General features: G+C 47.5%; 1 protein-coding gene across 2 annotated transcripts in view; it reads left to right on the top strand.

Moving 5' to 3' along the window:
* Nucleotides 1–6,861: 6,861 nt before the first annotated feature.
* LOC133382924 (ADP-ribose glycohydrolase MACROD2-like) overlaps nt 6,862–27,429 on the top strand; it is a 110,130-nt gene continuing 89,562 nt past the window's right edge. For both annotated transcript variants that reach the window (XM_061622595.1, XM_061622594.1), the window contains exons 1-3: nt 6,862–6,927; nt 7,468–7,542; nt 21,213–21,308. In XM_061622595.1, coding sequence (XP_061478579.1) covers nt 6,900–6,927; nt 7,468–7,542; nt 21,213–21,308 — 199 coding nt within the window. In that variant the 5' untranslated portion in view covers nt 6,862–6,899. The remainder of the gene's footprint in view (nt 6,928–7,467; nt 7,543–21,212; nt 21,309–27,429) is intronic.

Here is a 27,429-nt window from a genome sequence, read left to right on the forward strand (position 1 = left end):
GTTGAGTTCAGTGGGATTTACTCCCGTGCAATCATGCTTAGGATAGGTAAAACTGACTGGGCGGGAGGGATGGAGGGCTGGAGTGGGCAGGGAAGGTGGAAGAAGGAAGAGGGGAGGAGAAAGGGAGAGGAAAGGGGAAGGAGGGAAAAGGCAGGTCTGATCATTTGTATGATTATTGAGTTGAATCGGATATACTCCTGTGCAATCATGATTAGGATAGGTAAAACTGACCAGGCTGGGCCTGCCAACCAAGACGTCTTCTGTATCTTTCACAGTTGGGCAGGAGGAAGGGACGATTCTACCTTGTGGTTTTTCCCATTACAATGTTGCAAGAACACCGGCACTTGGCTGACTTTCTCTTCTCCTAAAGATACAGGATCAGCCTGAACCTGGCAACCCTACCTCCCACCCAAATTTAAAACAAAGCTGGCCCTGGCCGCATCCACACCAGGCCTCTATTACACTTTGGACAATCATTATTTATTTATCTATTTATTTAGTGTATTTATATACCGCCCCATATCCGAAGCTCTCTGGGTGGTTTACAATAACTAAAAAGATTAAAAACAAATATACAAATTTACAAACACATCTTTTAAAAACAATTTACAACAATTTATCATGGCTTCTCTCAAAGCCATGGCTCAAAGCCAATCATGGCTTCTCCCAAAGAATCCTGGGAAGTGTAGTTAGTGAAGGGTGCTCAGAGTTACTAGGAGACGCCCTGTTCCTCTCACAGACCTTCAAGAGTGGCTGACTGTTAACCATTCTCTCAGGAGTCTCAGCACCCTTCACAAACTACACTTCCCAGGATTCTTTGAGGGAAGCCATGACTGTCTCAAGTGAAATCAAGTCTGGTGTGGGTGTGGCCCTCTGATTAGCCAAGCCCAGCAGCTGTGAGGCTTTTAGAACACTGACAGTTGGTCCTTACTGAGCATGCCCTGCATTATAATAGGCTTCCAGCCAAAATTTCTTAAATTAATTAAAAATCAACCAGGCATTTTTTAAACTTTTAAACTGCAGTAGATTAAGGTCAGAGTATGCGGCAAGGTCAGTATTAGGATTACAGGTACTCTGTGAACATTGCTGATTTTTAATGAATTTCAACAGATTATGAGAACTCGCAGACAGAAGTCCAAACGGGCTCTGAGATTCTTTTTCTCTTTTTAGACTTTGAACTCTCGATTCTCTCTGACTGTTTTGTGTATCGCCATGAAAATTGAGAGGGTTGTTAAGGAAGTGTTTCTGAGTTCAGAACTATAAGTTTTGTAAGGTTTTGTTTTGAAATGAGCTTATGGGAATCCTCAGAATGGCATGGGGTGATATTTTCCATTTAACATTGTGGAATGTGAAAAATCCCCGCTGACTATAGTATACAGCCACTCTCGTGGCTGTATAATGGAAGCCCCATTTAGTGACCAAAGGTGTAACTGTTACTTAAGATACCAGGGATGGCTATTTCTTTCTTTTTTCTTTTTTAACATTAAATTGTTTCATTTCTCTGACAAAATCCACAAATCAAGACTACAATCGTGTACAGTAGTATATAGAGAACTCAGTTCTATGTGGATGCTAGTAAATAAGGCTTGCATTCTGGAATCACAGAAATAAATGTAGGCTGCTTATCTTAGACATCTCGCCTTCCCTAATACAGGGGTAGCAAAGTTCTGTGAAAAGGATACTCTTGCAATCACTTAGATATATAGATATGATGATTTATGGCTCCTTGTATGAAGATATAGGAAGACATCTTATACCAGGCCAAAACATTGGTCCAACTAGTCCAGTATTGTCTAATATGACTGGCAACCTCTCTCCAGTGTATTAGGCCAGGTGTGGGGAATGTTTGGCCTTCCAGATGTTGCTGAACTACAACTCCCATCATCTTTGGCTATTGCCCATTCTTGCTGGGGCTGATGGGAGTTGTATTTCAGCAACATTTAGAGAACCAAAGGTTGCCCACACCTATCTTAGGCAGAGAGAGGTATTTCCCATTGTATGCTACTGGATGCTTTTTTATATGAGAGAGAGATGCTAGGGATTGAACCTGGGATCTTCTACGTGCAAAACATAGGCTCTCCCACTGAGCTATGGCCCTTCTAGTATATAGATTTTTATCCTGCTGTCTTGAGTTCTAATGGAGACAGATTACAAGTAACTGACTATCTAATGAATATTGTTGAATTCTGAGCTGTCCAAAATGAGCGAGTAACAGTTGTTGGCAATCATTCACATATCTTAAGCAAAAAACAGAATGTAGATGTGAAAGCAAAATATTTTTTTCCATTGGAATTCAGAGAGGTTGTTGCCACTTTAGAATCTCAAGAAGAATGTTTGCACTCTAAATACTGCTATGAAATCCATAGCTGTAATCCAAAACACTACTTGACGTGTACCCAGTGAGCATTTTGACATTTTTCCTTTGAACACAAACCTCCATGCCTTATATCGCAAACTGCTTTAGAAATTCCTCACCATGTCAAAATGAGGTTTGCCATGAGACATGGGGACTGAGAAAACCAATTGAAAAGCCTTCATGCCAGGCCCCATATGCATATCAAAAGGTATAGCAGTGGTTTCCATCCACAGAGGTTTTTATTAGTGCTAATGAAAAACCATAGACCATGGATTCATATTAAAAGTTTGTGTCTGCCACTCAAAAGTAGAACATCATATGATTTGATGTAGCTTACTTTCTAGGAGTAGGTTTGGGATCAAGATGTAACTAAATTTATATTAGAGCTGCCAATGGTGTCCCCCAACATCATTCATAAATGCTTAATTTATTAATTGATCACTTTTTTGTATGATGCATTCTTTTATCAACTAAAACTTTTTTGTGCCTCTGATTGTTTTTGTTGTTTTGGTCCTTCCCTGTGATTTTGCTCTCTTCAGTACTTGGAAGTTATTTGCTTGGCAGGCACCTTTCTACAGTACACTTGCTCACTACTTGTAGCACACTGTTCTCTGGAATGTATACCTGGCTAGCCTTTTGGCTTTTTTCTGCTTCTGTGATTTAATTCTGAAATCTCTCTGTCTCTGTCTCTTATTTTTATAGTACTAGCAGAAAGCATTTAAAATTCAGAATAAGATTAATAAAATTCAGTGGATTAGTTTGAGAAGCTTTAACATAGATATTTGAAAAATGTGTATGGGAACAACTTCAAAAGTTGACTTTGTAAACTTATTGCAATTTCTGTCAAAGAAGCTGTGTAGGTAATTAAAGATTTGCCTTGGGGAATAATGTGCAGTTAATTAAAATAACAAATTTTGATGCATACCTACTTTGGAGATTATTAAATTTGGATCAGATGTTAACTACCCAGGTTTCTCTTGTATCCTACAATGATTTTGGCAAGTGTAGGAAGCTGATGCTTACCTGGTGTTCCTTGGCCCATTGCCCACAAGTAGATACAAGTGCATAAAGCACAAGTTTATGGAAGTGACATTTCAGTCTTTAGTATACTTGTGGACATGCTTGCATAGATTGTTAATAAAGGATGTTTCTGCTAAATTTTCACTGGTACCTCACAGATTAAAAATGTCTTTAAAGTGTGGTACATGAGTATTGTTAGAGATGTAATGGCATGAACTCCCTTTATATCTTTTGGATATAATTGACCTAAATATCTAAAAAAAAGTCCTGTTAGGATGTATAACAGAAGGATTTTTTAAAAAACAAACCTTGAGAAAACATGGAGTTTATTTTCTGCAAAAAAAAATGAGCATAGTCCCCAGATGGTTAAAAAAAACGCCAAAACAAATATCTCCACAGTATCTGAAATATTTTTTTAAAAAGCATGGAACACAGCAGCCATGAGGAAATTGGCATACAGTAATCCAGCCTGGAGGTTACCAGTGTGGGGACAACAGTGGTCAGGCTATCCTGGTCCAGAAATGGCCACAGCTGTCTTATCAGCCAAAGCTGGTAAAGGGCATTCCTAGCCACAGAGGTCACCTGGGCCTCTAGCGACAAAGATCGATCCAGGAGCACCCCCAGACTACGGACCTGCTCTTTCAAAGGGAGTACGACCCCATCCAAAGCAGGCAACTGACCAATTATCCGAACTCGGGAACCACCAACCCACAGCACCTCCATCTTGCTAGGATTCAGACTCAGTTTGGTGGCCCTCATCCAGCCCACCACAGAGTCCAGGCAGCGGTCCAGGGCTTGCACGGCCTCTCCTGATTCAGATGTTATGCTGACACCTCACCCCAAATCTCCTGATGACTACTCCCAAGGGCTTCATATAGATGTTAAACAGCATGGGGGACAAGATGGTATCCTGCGGCACCCCACAGCACAACTGCCAAAGGGCCGAAAGACAGTCACCCAATGATGCTATTCTCTGAGAGCGACCCTGGAGATAGGATCGGAACCACTGTAAAACAGTGCCTCCAATACCCATCTCACCAAGTTGGCCCAGAAGGATACCATGGTCAATGGTATCAAAAGCCACTGAGAGATCAAATAAGAATAACAGGGTCTCACTCCCCCATCCTTCACCTGATAAAGGTCATACATCAGGGCGACCAAGGCCAATTCAGTCCCATAACCAGGCCTGAACCCAGACTGGAATGGGTCAAGATAATCTGTTTCATGCAAGAGTACTTGCAATTGCTGTGCCACAACCCTCTCAATCACCTTCCCTAAAAAGGGGGTATTTGCAACCGGTTGGTAGTTGTCACAAACCAATGGGTCCAGGGTGGGCTTTTTCAGGAGTGGTCGAATCACCGCCTCTTTCAAGGTGCCTGGAACTGCTCCCTCCCGCAATAATGTGTTGACCACACCCTGGATCCACTCGGTCAAACCCCCTCGGCAAGCTTTAATAAGCCAAGAAGGGCAAGGGTCGAGAGGACACGTTGCTGGCCACATCATTGCAAGCACCTTGTCCACGTCATCTGGCCGCATCAACTGAAACCGTTCCCAAGAAGTTGCAGCAGACGTTGCACTGGACACCTCATTGGGGACTATAGTAGATGTAGAGGGAGCATCAAGACTGCTACAGAGGCGAGCAACTTTACCCTCAAAGTGCCTTGCAAACAATTCACAGTGGGCCTCCGAAGGGCCTAAAACTCCATTGCCTGGAGTTGATGTCAACAGACTCCTGACAATACGGAAAAGCTCCACCGGACGGCTACTTGAGGATGCGATGGAGACAGAGAAGTGGGCCTTCTTTGCCACCCTCACCACCACATAGTAGGCATGGTTATGATGTTTTACTCGTGCCTGATCAGCCTCACAGCACGTCTTTTGCCACTTGCGCTCTAGCCGTCATCCAGCCTGTTTCATTGCCCTTAGCTCACTGGTGTACCAAGGTGCAGACTGGGCTCCACAATGCTGGAGAGGGCGCTCAGGGCAACCGTGTCAAGAGCCCAACACGCCTCACTATTCCACAGCATGACAAGGGCTTCAACAGGGTCACCTGCTCTATCTACTGGGAACTCCCCAAGGGCATTCAGGAATCCAGTGGATTCCATTAGTCTCCAGGGGCGGACCATCTTAATCTGTCCACCACCCCTGCAGGGAAGGATCGGAGCCATAAGTCTAAACTTCACCAGGAAGGGATCTGACCATGACAATGGGGTGACATCCACCTCCCCTATCTCCAGACCATCCCTTCTTCCATCTGGAGCAAAAACCAGGTCGAGGGTGTGCCCTGCCCTATGCTTCGGGCCAGTGACAACTTGAGACAACCCCATGGTCGTCATGGAGGCCATGAAGTCCCGAGCCGGAACACTAGAGGCAGCCTCAGCATGGGCATTGAAATCACACAGCACTATCGTTCTGGGCTCCTCCAACACCACAGCCGAGACTGCCTCCACCAGCTCAGTCAGAGAAGCTGCTGGGCAGCAGGGTGGATGGTACACCAGCAGCAACCCTAGTTTACTGTCTCCTCGGCCTGACATCAGGTGCAGGCTCTCACAGCCAGCTCTAAGACAGAGTGGTTTCCTGGTGACAGAGATGGAAGTGGTTGAACTAAAAAAATGAAGACAATAAGGGAGTTACCACATACCCATGCATTGAAAACATGCATGAGGAGTGCAGTGGAGGCTACTGCTGTGCCTGAGCCACACCACCACATGTTCAGAGCATGTTGGAAGGGGATCTATGAGTGTACAGCTCTTCCACACAAGGGGGGGCATGACTGTACCAGATTCATTCCTGTGTGAAGGAGCACTACACATATACATCATTTTTCATGTACAGCCCCTTCCAAAGCATTTCAAATGGTGTTGAGCATGGCCACCTAGTGCATCAGTGTGTGTGTGTGGGGGGGGGCTAGCCTTGTGACCCTCAAATGCATTCTTTTTATGCAGAGGGAGGCATACCATGTCCATTGTTTACCCCTTAATAATGCTTATCTGGATTTTGATTTAAATAAAAATACACATGAATCTATGTGTATATTTACATTTTTGCTTTAATGTTGCAGTCTTAAAAGTTTTCTGTAAAGCACAACTGGGCTTCCAAGAATAAATACTTAGGACTGGGATGTCAGTGATTCATGTATTACTGAGAAGCCCTAAAGAACATGCCAATCTGCATGCTCCATAGTGGTTCCCATAATCAATTAGCAGGGAGGCATGATGGGGTTTTAATGCACCAGGAGGGGAGGTTGAGACATCCCATGTGCTGAGTTTGATGGGAAGTGTGAGCTCCTGTGTGTGTGTGTTTTTGTGTGAGGGGGGAAGGTTTTGTGTATATGAGACTGAGTGGCAGAGGGAAGGCTCTGTGTATGTGTGTGTGTGTTAAAGAGAGAGATCTTTGGATCTATCAAAAGCTCCATATAAAGCTTGTTCAACAGAAAATCTACGGAGAATCCATTTCAGTTTTATTTTTGTTTTTCTGTTAAGATTCTTCCCAAGATGCCAAAGCTAGTCAAGAACATAACCCCATGCCTCATGAACAAGATCAAGCTGATGGTATGTTTTTGATCAAATTTCTCCCTAGAATCCTAATAATTAATCAGATGGGACCACATAAGTTCGCTTAGTTATAAGTCAACTTTTTCCTCACATGGTTATTGATGCTTGAGGGAAACATCTATAAATGTCAATGAATAGCTAGTGCAAACCATTCACTTTGAGTAGCATAATCTCTAAGCAAAAAAGAAGCGGGCCTTCCAGTTCACTTGTTATAACAATATTGATCCAAGGTCATAATGTGATCTTATTAAGTCTTGTCGCTTTATTTTTTTTAAATACAACATGATTGTCACTCATTCATTACTACTTAATAGGAATTTCTTACTGTAGAATTTTAGATTTTTTGATAGCTGGTTGAAGCTGTAACTCATTCAGTTTGTTCTTTATTTTCAATAACAACAGAAATTACACAAGTTTTGATAAGTGATAAGTGGCATGGTTTCAATCAAACATCTATATTTTCATTAGTGTTTTTTTAAATTGTATGTGCCCATGAGTATCATATTGGTATAATTTTCCAATCTTTGATGTCAACAGGACTTCCAGATGATTCCACAGAGGCTGAAATGAATACTCAGACAGATTCTCAAGTCTCTTACATGGAAGCAGAAGGTACTTTCTGTACTTTATGAACATGAACAAGAAAGGATGGAAAATATTTTTTAAAATGGATAATCATAAATAAAAACTAAAAGAAACCAATCAACTATTACTAGATACAGAATGAGAACAGGAAATATAGATAGATAGATAGATAGATAGATAGATAGATAGAGATAGAGATAGAGATAGATAGATAGATATAGATATAGATATAGATATAGATATAGATATAGATATAGATATAGATATAGATATAGATAGATAGATAGATAGATAGATAGATATAGATATAGATATAGATATATAGATATAGATATATAGATATAGATATTTATTAATCGCTTTTCTTCATAAAAATGAACCCAAAGCGATATACAATAAAAAGATTAAAACATATATAAAACTAACCTACAAATAAAAAGTTTTAAAAAACACAATACGTGGATAAGATAATGGAACAACCTACCCCCTAAAAGAGGCTGCAACTTCAAAAATCCTCTACAAACCCTCCAAATAATTGAGAGCCGAATGCTTGGGAGAAGAGGAGTTTTTGCCTGGCACCTAAAGAGAGATAATAATAATAATAATAATAATAATAATAATAATAATAATAATAATAATAATAATAATAATAATAATAATAATAATAATAATAAAATTTTATTTTTAGGCCGCCTATCTGGCCAAATGAACGGCCACTCTAGGCGGCATACATAATTAAAAATACAACATATAATACAGTTTTAACATATAAAACAATTATAATCCACCAACCTACATCTATACACTGTAAACTAAAATTATCTAGGAGACTTGTATGCCCGCTGAAACAACCAAGTTTTCAATCCTTGGCGGAAACCTACCAGGGAGGGGGCATGGCGAAGGTCATATGGCAGAGAGTTCCAGAGGGTGGAGGCCACAACTGAGAATGCCCTCTCTCTGGTCCGCACCAGCCTAGCTGTCTTAACTGGTGGGACTGAGAGAAGGTCTTGTGAGGCACATCTCGTCAGGCGGCATATTTGGTGATGCTGGAGGCGCTCCTTTAGATAAACTGGACCGACACCGTATAGGGCTTTAAAGGTTAACACCAACACCTTGAATTGGGCTCGGTACACAACTGGTAGCCAGTGCAGATCTTCCAGCACTGGGGTGATATGATCCCGGCGGTGGCTGTTTTTAATCAACCGTGCCGCCGCATTCTGTACCAGTTGTAATTTCCGGACCGTCTTCAAGGGTATCCCCACGTAGAGCGCATTACAGTAGTCTAAGCGAGAGGAGACCAGGGCATGCACCACCCGTGGGAGCAGATGGACCGGAAGGTAGGGTCGCAGCCTCTGTATCAGACGTAATTGATACCAAGCTGCCCGGCTCACCGCTGACACCTGAGCCTCCATGGACAGCTGGGAGTCAAGAATGACCCCGAGGCTGCGAACCTGGTCCTTCAGGGGCAATCTAACCCCTTTCAGTGTCAGGTCAATATCTCCTATCCTTCTCTTATCTCCCACAAGCAGTACCTCGGTCTTGTCAGGGTTCAGTTTCAGCCTGTTTCCTCCCATCCATTCACTTACAGACTCCAGGCACTTGGAAATCTCCACAGCCAACTCCGGTGAGAACTTAAATGAGAGATAGAGCTGAGTGTCATCCGCATATTGGTGACACTGCAACCCAAATCTCCTGATGATAGCTCCCAGCGGCTTTACATAGATGTTAAACAGCATGGGAGAGAGGATAGAACCCTGTGGCACACCACAATTGAGAGGCCAAGGGTCTGAAACCTCCTCTCCCAATGCCACCCTCTGGTGCCTGTCAGAGAGATAGGAACGGAACCACCGTAAAACAGTGCCCCCAATTCCCATTCCCTCCAGGCGATCCAGGAGGATACCGTGGTCAACGGTATCAAAAGCCGCTGAGAGATCCAGGAGGACGAGGAAGGAGTGTTCTCCCCTATCCAACGCCCTCTTTAAATCATCCACCAGAGCGATCAAGGCTGTTTCAGTTCCATATCCAGTCCTGAAGCCCGATTGGAATTGATCTAAGTAATCTGTTTCCTCCAAGTGTGTCTGTAGCTGTTTGGCCACCACACGTTCGATCACCTTGCCCAAGAATGGTAAATTGGAGACTGGGCGAAAGTTGTTTAAATCTTGGGGATCCAAGGAGGGTTTTTTCAAGATGGGCTTTATTACCGCCTCCTTGAGGGCGGATGGCAATGCACCCTCTTCCAAGGAAGCATTTACCACCGCCATGATCCCTTCGCTCAGTCTCTCTTTGCAGCCCACAATGAGCCACGTGGGGCAAGGGTCAAACAAACAAGTGGTCGGTCTCACAGTAGAGAGCACCTTGTCCACTTCCTCAGAGGGAAGAGGCTGAAACCGATCCCACCGGACCGGATCGCAACTGGTCGCCTCTGGCCCGCTTCCTGTGTCCATGGCATGCGGAATTACGCTCTTCAGGCAATCGATTTTATCAGCAAAATGTTTTGCAAATGCGTCACAGGAGGCTTTAGAGTGCTCCATGGGTTCCTGGGCAGCTGGACCGACCAGGCTTCGGACCACTTGGAACAACCTCCTGGGACAACATTCTGCGGATGCAATAGAGGCAGCAAAGAAGCCCTTCTTTGCTGCCTTTGTTGCCACTTGGTAGGCTGCTATTGCTGCTCTAACCAGTGTCCGATCGTCCTCGGAGCAAGACTTCCGCCACCGGCGTTCTAGCCGTCTCACCTCCTGCCTCAAACCCCGCAACCGTGGTGTATACCATGGTGCGGTCTGAATTCTATTCAGGGGGAGAGGACGTTTCGGAGCCACCCGGTCTATTGCCCCGGTGAGCTCCCTATTCCACTCTGTCACCAAGGTTTCGACCGGGCGGCCTTCAGACAGCTCCAAATCTCCCAGTGCATTCAGGAATCCAATTGGCTCCATCAGGCTTCTGGGGCGGACCATCCGAATCGGTCCCTGTCCCCTGCGGAGGGTGTGTGGCAATAAGAGGTCCATTTTCACCAGATAGTGATCTGACCATGACACGGGGTTCGAAGAAATAGCCCCGATTTTCAGAGCACTACCACCCCCTCCAGAGACAAATACAAGGTCGAGAGCATGACCAGCTACATGGGTGGGCCCACAATTACTAAGGTGCAGTTCCCAGGAAGTCATGGTTTCCATGAAATCCCAAGGGGCTCCTATGAGATCCGTCTCGGCATGCAGGTTAAAATCCCCCAGAACCAAAAGGTTGGGGGAGAGAACCCGCACAGCCGAGATAACCTCCAGCACCTCGGTCAGGGAGTCAGCTGTGCAGCGGGGTGGGCGGTACACAAGAAGAATCCCTAAACTGCCCTTAGGGCCCAACCTCCAGTACATGCAATCAACAAACTTGGTCTCGTGGAGAGGGGGTGTGGCAAAAATCAAGGACCCCCTATAGATAACTGCCACTCCCCCTCCCCGCCTACCAATCCTCGGCTGCTGCGCGTACTGGAAACCGGCTGGACACATGGCCCCAAGCACAGGAGCTGAGGCCTCGTCCAGCCATGTCTCCGTAATGCATATCAGGTTTGCGTTCTCATCCATGATCATGTCATGGATGAGAGATGTTTTCTGTACCACAGACCTGGCATTACACAACAGCAGTTGAAGATTGGTTGGAGCTGTAGATCCCCCAGTTATCTTCAGGTCATGAGCAGGCCTGGAACAGGGGATGGATATTATGCATCTATCTCTTGTTCCCCGAAACTGGCCTGGCCTGCCCCTAGCACCTTTCCGGCATCTGCCGCCTAGCCTGTGAATGTCGTGGCCTCCCATCCTCCCCACCGGAACTCTCTCTGCTATGCACATAGCCCCCTCCCATCCAGGCCTCAACAGAATCACCCAGCCCTAACGGCCCACACAGAATTCTAAAACTATGTTCCTACCCGTTCACTCCGCTCGACGTCTAAGGCCCTTCTCCGGGTCCCAACCCATACAGAGGCCCGGAGAACAGTAACAAGATCTAGGGCCTTTTTGGTGGTGGCCCCCGAATTATGGAATGCCCTCCCAGATGAGATACGCCTGGCGCCTTCCCTGTCATCTTTCCGGCGCCAGGTAAAAACCCACCTCTTCACCCAGGCATTTTAATGTATTTTATGCTTTTTAATCTTATTTATTTTATTTCTAGTTTTCTTTTACTTTGTTTATATAATGTTTTATATTGTTTGTGCAATACACACTTGCTGTATTTTAAATATTGTGGTTTTATCATGTTGTACACCGCCCTGGGAGCTGCTAGCTATAGGCTGGTTTAGAAATGCAACTAAATAAATAAATAAAATAAATTAACCCCTCCCCTCGCAACTCCATTCCACCAGGCGCTCCAGTCGAGTGCACTGGCGGCTCTCCTTCCCTCAACTTCCCCTCACACAAGCCCCAGAGGGCCGGCAGGCAATAGCAATCCGGCGGCAGATCAACCACTGCTGCTGGGAGGCGCAGGTCCAGGCCCGCCAAGCCAAAATGCCTTCACAAGATCACCCTCAATGGCCCAGGGCCACGCCCACACCTCAACCTCATCCCACAGTGCCCCCACTATCACTGGGCCCACTGTCCTGCACCCGGGCAGGGAGGCAGGCCACACCCAAATGCCAGCCGCCCCCCCACAGCACCTCCTAACTGCCGCCGGTCTGGCACCTCCCACGGCCTCTCTGGCCCCAGTCGTCATCCACGTTTTCCCGCCGCCGTGGGCCGTTTTTCCGCGGCGCTCTCTCATTGCCGCTGGGCCGCTCCTCTTCGGCGATCTCTCGCCGTCACTGGGCCACTCCTCGGTGGCGTTCTCTCGTTGCCGCCACCGCCATCGCTGCTGGGCTGCTCCTCCTCGGCGGCCCCACTCCTTGGGTCACTCCTCGGTGGCGCTTCCACAACTCCGCCGCCGCCGCCACCGCCGTCGGCTGTTTCTCGCGGCGCTCTCACCGCTGCTCCCCAACTGCCATTGGCTTGATGTTCTCTTGGCTCGGTCATCCCCCGCGGCTCTCTCACAGCTGCTGGACCGCTTCTCCACGGCACCCTTCCTACCGCCACCGGGCCACTCCTCACCACACTCTCCAACCACTCTCCAGCCACCACAGGGGGCCGGCCACACCAACTCTGGTCTCTCCCCACAGCGCCCACCTCCACAGCACTCCTCCACTGCCTCGCCGTCACACCCGTCCCGACGGGTGCTAAGCCACCACTGAGAAATAATAATTGTTATATTCCAGATGACACCCAGTCCTAATTGCGTGACTTGAAAGTTGTTGTATTCCTCTTGCTAAACCTGTGGATGTTGATCCTGATTTGTTCAAAATTATTTGGCCCATGGCGAGGGAGGAAATGGGGGCACTGCCCTCCCTGAGCTGTGCTCCCCCCCTCGGATTTTTTTGGGAAATCATCTTCGTTTCAATTTGTGGCTTGCCAGACAATGACAACCTGCATTTAAAGAATGACAGCTTGTTTTAAGAACAGGAGCAATTTAAGAATAGGACCGTCTGAAAAATTCAGTTAATAAGGCAGTGCGAGTGCACAACAAAAGGCTAATCTAGAAGAGCCCCCCCAAAGTCTGCTCACACAAGACTGCCCCTGATGGAGGGTGACTTTTTCATAATCACAACCACTTCATTATTACTTAAGTGATTCTGAAAAACAGCCCATATAGTACACAACCCTTGAAGAGTTAAATATTAGTACTTTGTGTCATGGCCCCGTCAGAGGACTCCTCAGATGAGGACGACTCGGGAGTAAAAGCAGCAGACCCAGGAGCAGCAGACTCAGAAGGAGACATGGAGAAGCCTCGTGAGAATCCAGCTCCTTCTCCCCCTCAGCTGCAGAGCACCCCAGATACAGCAGAGGCCCTGCAGCCAGACACAGACAGTGAACAGGATACTCCCCCCTCACCTGCAGAACGTAGACAGCAGAAGGTCAGGCAGAAGAGAGGCAGGCCTGTCTCCTTAAGGCCCAAACGCTGAGGACTCACACCTGCTGTCAACCTTGCTCTTTATAAGGCACACCTTGGCTGCAGCTTGTTGCTGACTGCAACGTCAGGCGTGGCTTGTGTGTTCTTAGTTTCCTGGCACCCTCTTTCAGACTGACCCCTTGGCACTTGATCCCGGACCTCTACTGACCTCACTTCTGGACTCCTGACTTGGCAAGTACGCTTCGGACAAGCCTGGCCCTTATCAGCTCCCCTCCTCCTAGACCTGGCAGATTTATGACCAGACTGCCGGCTAAGGACTTTGCTTCCCTGCCAACCACCCAGGAATTTCCAGCCCCCCACCGGCACTGCTGACGCAGTGTAGAGCTGACAGTTTGCAGTCAGCCAAAACAAAGCAGGCAAACGAGGGAGTGGGGGAAGTGCTGACCATGGAGCAACTCCAGCAGGAAAACTTGCTCCTGCGCTCACAAGTAGACCAGCTGTTGTTGGCTGTCCAAGGCTTGCAAACCCAGCTAGCAGCAGCCCCACCCCCTCTCCCTACAGGGAGAGCTAAGTGCCCTGTGACTCTCCCAGATAAATTTACTGGGGCTTCCGACCAGCTCCCAGCCTTCTTGGCCCAGGCCCAGCTCTTCATGGAGTTGCGACCAGAGGCCTTCCCAGATGATAAGACCCGGGTGGGATTCTTGATTAACTTGTGCACCGGGGCCGCAGCTAGATGGGCCACGCCCCTACTCTTCGAGCGGAGCCCCGTGATCAACGACCTAGCCGCCTTCACCAGAGAACTGAAGGCTATGTTCGAGGACCCAGTCCAATCAGCTACAGCCAACCGCCGCATACGCCGGCTGCGGCAAGGCCGACGCCCCTTGGGAGAATATGTAACAGACTTTCGTTTATTACAACAAAACCTGGGCTGGAATGAAGCAGCTCTCATGGACCAATTTCAGGAGGGGTTGTCGGATGAGCTTCTGGATGAGCTAGCTAGGGTGGAGCGCCCTGGAACCCTGCACGCCCTCATACGCCTGTGTCTCCAGATTGACGGGAGGCTGGAAAGCAGGCGTGCTGCCAACCGACCCCGGCCAGGCTACAGAGCATCAGCCCCAGTGGCTGGGCCCTCGGAGCCCGTCGGCAAGGACCCTACACCCCCGGCAGAACCGATGCAGCTGGGAGGGGCTCGGCTACATCTCTCTGCGGCTGAAAAGCGGCTGACGCCGGCAACAGGGCCTCTGCCTATATTGCGGGGCCCTGGGACATTTTGCAGCCCAGTGTTCCGCGAAACGACCCACAGCCCCTGCCTCAGGAAACGTCCATGCCCTGGCCTTCACAGGCCCCTGAGCCGGGGCAACCTCGTGGTTCAAGGGGCCTGCCACCTCAGTTCCTCACCGCCCAAGCATCTGACCGTGTTGATCGCACTGACAGTCCCCGGAAGGGGGACCCTACAAGTACCCGCCATGCTGGACTCGGGATCCACCAGCAATTTTATGGACGTGTCCTTTGCCAAGCTCCACCGGGTTCCTAGTCAACCCATTCGCCGCCCCCTCCTGGTGGAGACTATTGATGGCCGGCTTCTCGCCTCGGGCCCTGTAGTACAGGAGACAGTGCCGCTTGACGTGGCCCTGGGGGAGCACCAGGAAAGCCTCCAGTTCTACCTGGCTGCCGCACCCCACTTCCCGTTCGTGCTGGGCCTGGCGTGGCTCCAGTGGCACGACCATCATCCAGTGGTCCACGGGCCGGCTGAGCCTCGGATCCCCCTATTGCCAAGCCACCTGCTGGAGGCCAAAGGAGCACATCCTGATGACCCGGGAGGCAAGCTCCGCGCTCGAGGCCTTACCGGAGCAGTACCGGGAGTTCGCGGATGTGTTTGGGAAGCAAGAGGCAGACCAGTTGCCGCCCCATCGTCCTTACGACTGTCCCATTGATCTGCTCCCCGGAACTAAGATTCCCGTGGGCCGGCTTTACTCCCTGTCAGAACCCAAACTGGCAGCCCTCAGAGAGTTCCTAGACAAGAACCTGCGCCGAGGGTTCATTCGCCCTTCCACGTCCCCTGCAGCCGCCCCTGTCCTCTTTGTCAAAAAGAAATGTGGGGAACTCCGGCTGTGCAATGACTACCGCGCCCTCAACCAGATTATAGTTCGGAATCACTACCCTTTGCCCCTGATCCCAGAACTGTTAGAGCGGCTGCGGGGTGCTCGTATTTTCACCAAACTAGACCTGCGAGGGCCCTACAACCTGGTGCGTATGCGGGAGGGCGATGAGTGGAAGATGGGCTTCCGCACCCGTTATGGGCACTTTGAGTACACCGTGATGCCGTTTGGCTTGTGCAACGCTCCTGCCGTCTTCCAGCACTTCATGAATGACATCTTCCGGGACCTCCTAGACCGTTTCCTGGTGATCGACTTGGATGACATCCTGATCTACTCGCGGAACCCCTTGGAACATAAGGAGCACGTTCGAGCGGTGCTGCAGCGCCTGCGGGAGCACCGCCTCTTCGCCAAGCTCGAAAAATGCGCCTTTGACCTCACGACCGTGGATTTCCTAGGCCATCGGATCTCGCCCTCGGGTATCCAGATGGACCCCGCCAAAATTGAGACCATCCTCCACTGGGCAGCTCCGCGAAGCCCCAAAGATGTGCAGCGCTTCTTGGGCTTCGCCAACTATTACCGCCGGTTCATCTCCCACTTCTCCGAACTCACCACGCCCATCTCAGACCTGCTTCGAGGCAAAGAGAAGTTTGTTTGGACGGAGGCCGCTCAACAGGCCTTCCGGCGCCTCCAACACGCCTTTACATCTGAACCCATCCTCCAGCAACCCGACCCTACCCGACCTTACATAGTGGAGGCCGATGCATCTGATAAGGCAGTGGCAGCGGCCCTACTTCAGCTGGTGGGGAGCAAGCAGTCCCTGCTCCCCTGTGCATTCCATTCCCGGAAACTCAACACTTCGGAACAGAACTACACCATTTGGGAGAAGGAGTTACTGGCCATCAAAGTAGCTTTCGAGACCTGGCGTCATCTCCTGGAAGGGGCACGCCATCTGGTCCAGGTACGAACGGCCCACCGAAACCTGGAGCACCTGCAAAGCGCCCGACGGCTGAACCAACGCCAGATCCGGTGGTCCCTGTTTTTCTCCCGGTTCCAGTTCATGGTCACCTACCTCCCTGGCTGCCGAAACACCCTAGCAGACGTGCTCTCTCGCAAGCCGGAATATCGAGCCGAGCAGGTCGATCGCTCCCTTCGCCCAATCCTCCGCCCAGAGAACTTTGCCGCTACACACCAACCACAACCCCCCCTGGACCGGGTGCAGGAGCAGCAGCAAAAGGACCCCTATGCCCTAGCCCAGCAGCGAGAGCTCCAGTCCGGGACGGCCGCCCGGGACAGCCCCTTTTCCTTGCATCAGGGCCTCTTGTACCACCGGAACCGGTTGTACGTTCCCCCGGGAGCTCTGCGGGGAGAGGTGCTCCACCTCTGCCATGAGAGCCAGCCTGCAGGGCATTTTGGAATGTATAAAATCCTCCATCTGGTCCTACGGGATTTCTGGTGGCCCCAGGTCCAAGTGGACGTCAAGGACTATGTAGCGGCCTGTGATACCTGCCAGCGAGCCAAGAGCCACCCTGGCAAGCCCCCGGGGCTCCTGCTCCCACTGCCTACCCCCCCAGGGCCCTGGCGCTCGGTCTCCCTGGATTTTATCACGGACTTACCAGCCTCCCGGGGAATGACCATCATCCTCGTAGTCGTAGACCTGTTCACCAAGATGGCCCATTTCCTCCCCTGTGCCGGACTACTCTCTGCCCCAGAAACTGCGCAACTGTTTTTGACCCAGGTTTTCCGGTTGCACGGCCTCCCCGACCACCTGATCTCTGACCGAGGAGCCCAGTTCACCGCCCGGTTCTGGCAGGCCCTGTTTCGGGCCCTGCACGTCGAGATCCACTTGTCCTCCGCCCACCACCCTCAATCAGATGGACAAACAGAACGTACCAACGCCACCGTCGAACAATACCTGCGGTGTTACACCTGCTTCCAACAGGACAATTGGGTGGATCTGTTACCACTGGCGGAGTTCGCATATAATAACTCCGTGCATGCCTCCACGCGCCAGACCCCGCTCTTTGCCTCCTACGGCTACCACCCCCGATTCTTCCCCTCAGTGCGACCCCCGTCACCGGTCCCCGCTGCGGATGTCATGCTGCAGGAGTTGCAAGCCCTGCAGGCAGTCCTGAAGGAGCAGCTGGAGCAGGCCAAGGACGCATATAAGCGCTTTGCTGATCGCCACCGCCAACCAGGCCCGCCGCTGAAGGTAGGGGACCGGGTATGGCTCTCGACCAAATTCCTGCGTTCGCAACGGCCATCTCACAAGCTGGAGGCTCGGAACGTAGGTCCCTTCCGTATCACCCAGCAAATTAACCCGGTGGCGTTCCGGCTCCAACTCCCTGCCTCCTTCCGCATTCACCCTGTCTTCCATAGATCACTGCTGACTCCCGCTCTCCCACCTCACCCCTTGAGTAGTAAACCGCCGCCCCCACCGCTGATACAAGTCAACGGGGAAGAGGAATTCGAAGTGGCACAGATCCTGGACTCCCGGAGGCATCGTGGCCGCCTCCAGTACCTCATAGACTGGCAGGGGTACGGCCCTGAGGAACGTTCGTGGGAAGAGGCGATGCAGGTGCATGCCCCTCGTCTGGTCCGGCGCTTCCACCAGTGCTACCCGGATAAGCCGGGCCCCGGTGGGAGGCGGAGAGTTGGTCGTGGGGTGGGGGATGGTGTCATGGACCCGTCAGAGGACTCCTCAGATGAGGACGACTCGGGAGTAACAGCAGCAGACCCAGGAGCAGCAGGAGACATGGAGGAGCCTCCTGAGAATCCAGCTCCTTCTCCCCCTCAGCTGCAGAGCACCCCAGGGACAGCAGAGGCCCTGCAGCCAGACACAGATAGTGAACAGGATACTCCCCCCTCACCTGCAGAACGTAGACAGCAGAAGGTCAGGCAGAAGAGAGGCAGGCCTGTCTCCTTAAGGCCCAAACGCTGAAGACTCACACCTGCTGTCAACCTTGCTCTTTATAAGGCACACCTTGGCTGCAGCTTGTTGCTGACTGCAACGTCAGGTGTGGCTTGTGTGTTCCTAGTTTCCTGGCACCCTCTTTCGGACTGAGCCCTTGGCACTTGATCCCGGACCTCTACTGACCTCACTTCTGGACTCCTGACTCGGCAAGTACGCTTCGGACAAGCCTGGCCCTTATCAGCTCCCCTCCTCCTAGACCTGGCAGATTTAAGACCAGACTGCCGGCTAAGGACTTTGCTTCCCTGCCAACCACCCAGGAATTTCCAGCCCCCCACTGGCACTGCTGACGCAGTGTAGAGCTGACACTTCGTATCATGGGCTGGAGTTAGACTCTACCCCTTGGACTTTCCTTTGCTCTGATTTTCAGTTTCAGTTTCAATTTCAGTCGTGTTCTCTACCAGCCAACTGTAAAGAAGTATGTTTGTTTGCCTGCAGTAAGAAGTAGGGGTTTGTTTATTCTGCAGTTATTATTATGAGTAGATCAGAATTTAGTGCTTATTTCTAAAAAGTGAAATAAAGAGATAACTTAAAGTGATCTGAAGAAAATGGCAACCATAAGTCTTTTTCTGCCCAGATGGTGGATGTTCGACCTGTTCTAGATGGGGTTACACTCCCCTTGAAGGAACAGGTTCGTAGTTTGGGTGTCCTTTTTGACCCTTCCTTGTCGCTTGAGGCTCAAGTGACCTCGGTGGCATGGAATGCATTTTACCATCTTCGCTTAGTCGCCCAACTACGCCCCTATCTGGACAGTGACGATCTCGCCTCAGTTGTTCATGCTCTGGTAACCTCTAGATTGGATTACTGTAATGCGCTCTGCGTAGGGCTGCCCTTGAAGACAGTTCGGAAACTACAGCTAGTGCAAAACGCGGCAGCCAGGCTGCTGACGAGGACCAATCAGTCTGCGCATATAACACCTAACCTGGCCCGTTTGTACTGGCTACCTGTTTGTTTCCGAGCCAGATTCAAGGTGTTGGTTTTGACCTATAAAGCCTTACACGGTGTGGGACCGCAGTACCTTGTGGAACGCCTCTCCTGCTATGAACCTACCCATCCACTTCATTCAGTATCTAAGGCCCTCCTCCGGGTACCAACTCATCAAGATGCCTGGAGGATTACTACTAGATCTAGGGCCTTTTCTGTGGTGGCCCCTGAATTGTGGAACAGCTTACCAGAGGAGATACGCCTGGCGCCTTCGGTATTTTCTTTTAGGCGCCAGGTTAAGACATGGCTATACTCCCAGGCATTTTAATGTTAATGTTAATGGCTAATGTTTAATGTTTATGTGAATGTTTTAAATTCTCCTGTTATTTGAAATGGATTTTACTGTAACATTGTATTTTAACTCTGTTTTTGTACACCTCCCAGAGAGCTAGTAGCTATGGGCGGTTTAAAAATGAAATAAATAAATAAATAAAATAATAAATACATTTACTCTTTTAAAGCACTCGCTATAGTCACCACCATAGTGGCTAAAAATTTTTTCTTTTTCATGAGTACTTGATGGCAAAGTATGAAAACAGTCCTAGAGGAATAGAAATACTGTTGTGTACACCACAGTTAGCTAGCTGTGCACACTACAGTTAGCTAGCTGGCTGAGCACTTAGGCTGTAACTCAGACCTCATTTCTGATTTTCCCAATATGTGCAGCTCAGCATGAGGTCTTTTCAGGGTTTCTGGACAGAAAAACCAACCCAGAAACCAGTAAAACAAATCCAACTGCTTTCCATAATTAGTTTCCAATTGCTTTAATTAGTCCTTTATATAGAAACCAGTTTAAAACTTTTCCCTTGATTGTCTAACAGGAAGGAAAATCTAAAGGTCAAGAACAAGACTAGAAGGAGGGACTCTCAGGGAGGAGTTAACAAATACACCCTGAAGTATTTATTTTCTCTCTGCCCTTTCCTACACTTGTAGTATGGACAAATTTGTTTTTTGTGTGGAATCTGAAACTGAAATGCGTAATGCAGCATCAAAACCAAGCTCAGGAGCTCACTGTCATGACCAAAGTAGTTCAGTTCATGAAGAATCAGAACACAAAGACAGACCACAGATGAAAAAGGACTGCAGCTATAGGCAAAGTCAAGCTTTTGAGTCTGGTATTTTGGGGGAATCTCTCAAAAAAGGGTAATACAATTCAACAGATTAAACTTCATTCATGTAAGTTAACATACTCTCTGGATGGAGGAGTGAGGGGGAAGGGCACTGCCTTTTCCTTCCCTTGTCCTGGCCCTCACATCCTCTTCACCAGTAGGGGTGGGAAACTGGTTGGCGCTATGTTTCTCTCCCTCTCAAATGTCCCATCTAGAAATATGGCTGCCTCACCTAACAAGGAAGGCTGGCTACAGGGCTGCCTAGCATACTATTTTTTATCACATATCAAATTATGTTCTAGTTACCTTGAACCTCAGCACATGTTTAAATCTTTTTCTGCTGAAATATTGCTCATTCTAATTAAACAAGGAACTGGAAGACGTTGCACTGCAAACATTTCCCAAATTTGAATGGGGCTTACTTTCACAGGATATGTTCAGGATGTAAGTACAGTCAAGGTTCAAGATGTAAGGCACATTTAATTGATGGATCTATTGGATTCATTAGAATGAATGACATGCCAGATGAAAAGAATGCTCCCAGTGTAAATGAGGACTTCAGGATTTTTGCATTTATTACAGTCTATGTTCTCCATAATGTTTCTTCCTGTTCAGAGACTTCGATAACCCAAGAGGAGACCATGAAGGAAGAGAAACCACAGACTCCTGAAGTAGAGAAAGCTAATCAAGAAAACAAAGGGGAAGAAAAAGGTACACTGGTGTATAAATTAGACTAAGACAAGTGTGGCCCTGCAACAAAATGTTGTTGTGTGGAGTGCTTCTGTTTGAGATTCCAGCCTCTTCATTTCATCACACACACCCCATGGCTTTCCTCCACCCTGCCCCAACAGTCGGTCTGCATTCTGTGCTCACTGAGCATGTACAGTTCTCATGGGGGTGTTTTAGACTTTTTATCTCTCTATTTGGTTTTTTTCCCCTTCTTTGAATTTTGTTCTTGTTTTTGATTGGGTAGACACATCTGTGCCCAATCCCAGCTGTATTAAATTATTTTATTTCTCCATTAATATCTATGGGCAGCTCTCTCTTCCATGATATCCCCAGTATCTGGGGATACTGAAAAGTAATTTCCCATTGTGCACCAGGAAGTAACCTATCTATTCCATTTCCCCCTACCATCTAGTTTCCTCTGCCCCATCTACATGCCACCGTGTTATTATGGATTCTTTTGGTGTGTCTTCCCCTCCTTTACATAATTTGTACTTGTGTGTGTACCTCATGGTTAACCCCAAACCTGATAGTATTTCCATCTTGTGTGCAACCTTGATGCAAGTTAATGCTCCCTTGAAAAGTGAGTTGATAAATATGCCTTTTCCCCTTTCATGTCTACTTCTGAGTTAGTGGGGAGGGGGAGCCAAAAAATAATACAATTAGATTGATTTTTTTAAAAAACGCCTTTTCCCAAGTGGTATCAAAATGCCGTAGGTATTTCACTTGGATCCCTATAGTGTTCTAATTAGAATGATAGGGCATTCTCTTAATCTCTGGCTAAAGTGTTTGAGAACTGGTTATGGAGGGCTCTCCTTGTCAATTTAACTGAAGTGACCAAATATGCAGTGAGACCGGCAACCACTCGTCCTGGCACCTTTCTACATAGCTGGCTGCAGGGTGACAATCAGAAGGGTTCCACAGCACCCAGAAACGCATCCAGTGGGTCAGCCCAAGCTGAGTGCACAAGTTTTTCTGGCTCAGAGTGCATGCAGGATCTGTCCACAGCTAGGATGCTGCTGGACACATACTTGCTGAATGGCTGTGGAAAGGGGCATCTCATATAATGGAGGGGACATGTTACACTGAAGTTAAAAGTGCTGTTCAAGATCGAGGTGTAAATGTAATAAGGAAACTATGTTTGCAACTTGGATACATTAAGATTTCCTGAAATTGTCATTTTTGTCTGAAAGCTGAGTATTTAAGATGCTGGTGTGAGGCTAGGTTTTCATTGTATGAAACATGTTCACATTTTTCAGGTGGCTTCATTATGCCCATTTACAACAGTTGTTTGGCATCATAATAGTATTCTCTAAACATAAAGCATACACAGGACTAATAGCAATAAGGCCTTCCTTTGCAAGACTAGAGATCAAATGGTTCGAAATTAAAACCTATGCAAGGTCTTTGTTGAAAATCTAGGTCAATGCAAACTGCATCTTCCTAATTATGAACTTCTTTTGTCAGCTGCATTGACACTGATTTAATTGCAAACCCTTGTTTTTCTGCATTGGAATCCCGGGTTAATGGCACTTACATTCTCCTTTGCTCATATTCAGCTTCACAGCATTTTCTTTTCGTTTTTATTGCAAATCCAACTTGAGACTAATCACACACTCTTTATTTTGCACGATGCTAATGGTATCAATGTTGTGTTTCATTACTGACAGTGATAATAGAATTTATATAATCCTTCCTGCAAATCCAGGTAAATGGTGTGACTCTTCTTCGTCTGCAAATTTAGGTTAGAAAATGCAGGTTTATTCTAGTTGCAAATGCCAAAACCATTATGCTAATTTCTTCTGAACAGAAATTATTTACATTTTATTTTATGCCTCATCAAAAACAAGTTGAACCAAATGTACTTTCATTATTTGTACCTTTCCTTCTAATACTTTACTGTCCCCTACAGCTAGTAAATTCCATTTCGCTCCCAGAGGATACATTATATTTCACTCTCTGCTCTATCTGGGATTCAAATATATGTAGTATTAGGAAAGTTAATGTCAGGAAAGATTTTTTCTTGGCATTTGTTCCTTTCTAAAAATCAGAGATTTCTATCAAGTGGCAGGCTGATCCTGTGAGACCCCTTTAACTGCAGTAGCACAAACTCTGTTTTAGGCTAAATAAATAAACAAAACAGCACCTAATCCTTGGCAAGGGTGCAGAGGCACTTATCTAAACCTTCATCACAGAGACCTCCCACCCTTTGCCTTTAATCAGTGGTCAAGCAGATACCATGGTTTCAGGTTGCAATTTTGGGGATTGCCTAGTTCCTACACTGACACTGGGGTGGGACTGGGCCACTGGCAAGAACTGTCACAGTTTGAGCTCAGCACAGTGGCTCACAGAACAGTGCTGTAAAAGTTAAATAAACAGCACTTCTGAGGATGCTGGGGAGGAGGGGATAATTTACACTTTTAGGGGATTAGGCATAGCTGGTGCATGAAAAATATGCCAGATTTGGATTCAAAGTGTACTGAGCTCAGTTGCAAAGTTTAACTCTTTCAGGTTTGGCTTAATGTAATAAAACTCATTCTGTGCAAGTTTCTGTACTACATCTGACTATTGGCGTATCCCACCCTTCCTCCCAAGAGGAGCCCAGGGTGGCAAACAAAAGCACTAAAATCACTTTAAATGTAAATGTACTGCCTTCAAGTCGATTCTGACTTATGACAACCCTATGAATAGGGTTTTTGTGGTAAGTGGTATTCAGAGGGTGTTTACCATTGCCTCCCTCTGAGGCTTAGAGGCAGTGACTGGCCCAAGGTCACTCAGTAAGCTTCATGGCTATGTGGGGATTCGAACCCTGGTCTCCCAGGTCATAGTCCAACACTCTAACCACTACGCCACACTTTAAAACATAATAAAAACAGACTTTAAAATACATTAAAACAAAACATCTTGAAAATCATTTTTAAAAACTATTTCAAAACAGTTTTTTTTTAAAAAAAAGGTTAAAAACATTTTTGGGGGGGGAAAAAGGTTTAAAAACATATTAAAAAGGAATTCCAACACAGACGCAGATGCCCATGGGAAGCCCACAAGCAGGACTTGAGTGCAAGAGCTCTCTCCCCTCCTGCAACTACTGGCAACTGGTTTTCAGAAGCATACTGCATCTGACTATGGTGGCAGAGCACAGCCATCATAGCCAGTAGCCATTGATAGCCTTATCCTTCAAGAATGTATCTAATCTTCTTTGAAAGCTATCCAAGTTGGTAGATTTTTTGCTCCAATATGCATAACTTTACAGCTGCTTACATTGATTTCATTTGCCATTTACTGCCTATTCACTCAGTTTGGAGAGATCATTTTGGAACTCTGTGCAATACTTTTTTGTTTTAACAACCATGAACAATTTAGTATCTTCAGCAAACTTGGCCACCTCACCCCTAACTCTGGTTTGTTTATGAACAAGTTAAAAAGCACAGGTCCCAATTCTGATCCTTGAGGGACTCCACTTTCTACAGTCCTCCACTGGGAGAACTGTCCATTTATTCTTAGTTTCTGCTTCCTGCTACTTAACCAATTCCTGATCTACAGGAGAACCTCTCCTCATGTGGATCTGCCTTATACAGTAGCAGACCATTTGTCTACCTAGACCACTGTTATCTACTCTGACTTACAGTGGCTCTCTAGGGTGCCGGACAGAGGTTTTGGTCCTCCTGCTGAAGATACTTTACTTGGATCGTTCTCTGTCTGGTTCTTCTTCCTTGACCTTACCACCATGGGTGATCCTGCTGAGAGTACATGACTCCCAACAGCATCTCTCATAAGGTTCATTGGAACACACAAGCCCACTCACCACTACAAGGTGACAGCTCTCTGGACCATTCTTCTGAAAACTGGATGCCCTGATAAATTTGTGAATATTTTGCGACTCCTTCATGACAACATGACAGTGACAATTTTGAATAACAATGGCTTTCAGAACAATCCATTCAGAGTTGGATCAGGCGTAAAACAGGGATGTGTCATTGCTCCGACCTTATTTGCTATCTTCATTGCTATGATTCTACACCTTATTGAGGGGAAACCTCCTACTGGTGTGGAAATCATATATTGAACAGATGGAAAGCATTTTAATCTCAGTAGGCTGAAAGCAAAAAGTAAGGTAATGTCAACCTCTGCCGTAGAACTTCAATATGCTGATGATAATGTAGTCTCCGCACATTCAGAGAAAGATCTTCAAACTATCCTAAATGTCTTTGCAGAAGCATATGGAAAGCTTGGGCTCTCACTTAATATTAAAGTGCTTCATCAACAGGTACAAACTAGTCCCTCTGTAGCACCATCAATCCAGCTTAATGGTGTGATGCTGGAGAATGTTGATCACTTCCCCTATCTTGGCAGCCATCTCTCTGTAAAAGCTGACATCGATGCTGAAATTCAACATCGTCTGAGCTCTCTGAGTGCCACATTCTCCTGAATGAAGCGTAGAGTGTTCGAGGATCGGGATATTTGCAGGGAGACTAAAATGCTTATTTACAAAGCCATTGTACTACCGACCTTACTGTATGCCTGTGAAACATGGACCATTTGTAAACGCCACTCCCAACTTCTTGAAAGATTCCACCAACGCTGCCTCCAGAAAATTCTTCAAATTACTTGGGAAGACAGACAGACTAATGTTAGTGTTTTGGAAGAAGCAAAGACTACCAGTGTTGAAACAATAATAATAATAATAAATAAAATTTTATTTGTTAGTCGCCTATCTGTCCGAATTAACGGACACTCTAGGCGACTTACAGCAACATGATAAAATACAATAACAATCCAGAACACAATTATCTATTAAAACTAACGGCAAAACATCAAGTAGTACATCAAAAACTAAGCTACCCCAAAATTCCCATAGGCCTGCCTGAATAGCCAGGTCTTAAGAGCTCGGTGAAAACCCATCAGGGAGGAGGCATGTCGAAGATCATAAGGGAGAGAATTCCAGAGGGTGGGAGCCATAACCGAGAACGCCCTCTCCCTGGTCTGTACCAGCCTAGCTGTTTTGACCAATGGGACCAAGAGGAGGTCCTGTGTGGCTGATCTTGTAAGGCGGCCTAATTGGTGATACTGGAGGCGGTCCTTCAGATAAACTGGGCCGAAACCATCTAGGGTTTTAAAGGTCAATACCAACACCTTGAATTGGGCCCGGTAAACTACTGGTAACCAGTGTAGATCTACCAACACTGGGGTAATGTGATCTTGGCGACGGCTATGCTTAATCAGGCGTGCCGCCGCATTCTGTACCAGCTGTAATTTCCGGACCATTTTCAAGGGTAACCCCACGTAGAGTGCATTACAGTAGTCTAAGCGAGAGGAGACCAGGGCATGTATCACTCGTGGGAGCAGATGCAATGGAAGGTAGGGTCGCAGCCTCTGTATCAAAAGTAATTGATACCAAACTGCCCGACTCACTGCTGAAACCTGAGCCTCCATGGACAGCTGGGAGTCAAGAATGACCCCTAGGCTGCGGACCTGGTCTTTGAGGGGTAATCTCACCCCATTAAGCACCAACTCAACGTCTCCCAACCTCCTGTCACCCACGAGCAACACCTCTGTCTTGTCGGGGTTTAGCTTCAGCCTGTTCTTGCCCATCCATCCACTTACGGCCTCCAGGCACTTGGACATGGTCTGCACAGCCAGCTCTGGTGAGGACTTAAATGAGAGATAGAGCTGAGTGTCATCTGCATATTGGTGACACTGCAGCCCAAAACTCCTGATGATAGCTCCCAGCGGCTTCACATAAATGTTAAATAGCATGGGGGAGAGGGTAGAACCCTGTGGTACTCCACAGTTAAGAGGCCAAGGGTCTGAAACCTCATCCCCCAATGCCACCCGTTGGTATCTGCCTGAGAGATAGGAATGGAACCACCGTAAAACCGTGCCCCCCATTCCCAATCCCTCTAGGCGATTTAACAGGATACCATAGTCAACGGTATCAAAAGCCGCTGAGAGATCCAGAAGGACGAGGAAGGTATATTCTCCCCTATCCAACGCCCTTCTCATATCATCCACCAGAGCGACCAAGGCTGTTTCAGTTCCATGTCTGGTCCTGAAGCCCGATTGGAAAGGATCTAAATAATCTGCTTCATCCAAGTGTGTCTGCAGC

The sequence above is a fragment of the Rhineura floridana genome, chromosome 4 (assembly GCF_030035675.1).
Source record: "Rhineura floridana isolate rRhiFlo1 chromosome 4, rRhiFlo1.hap2, whole genome shotgun sequence".
Taxonomy (NCBI): Eukaryota; Metazoa; Chordata; class Lepidosauria; order Squamata; family Rhineuridae; genus Rhineura; species Rhineura floridana.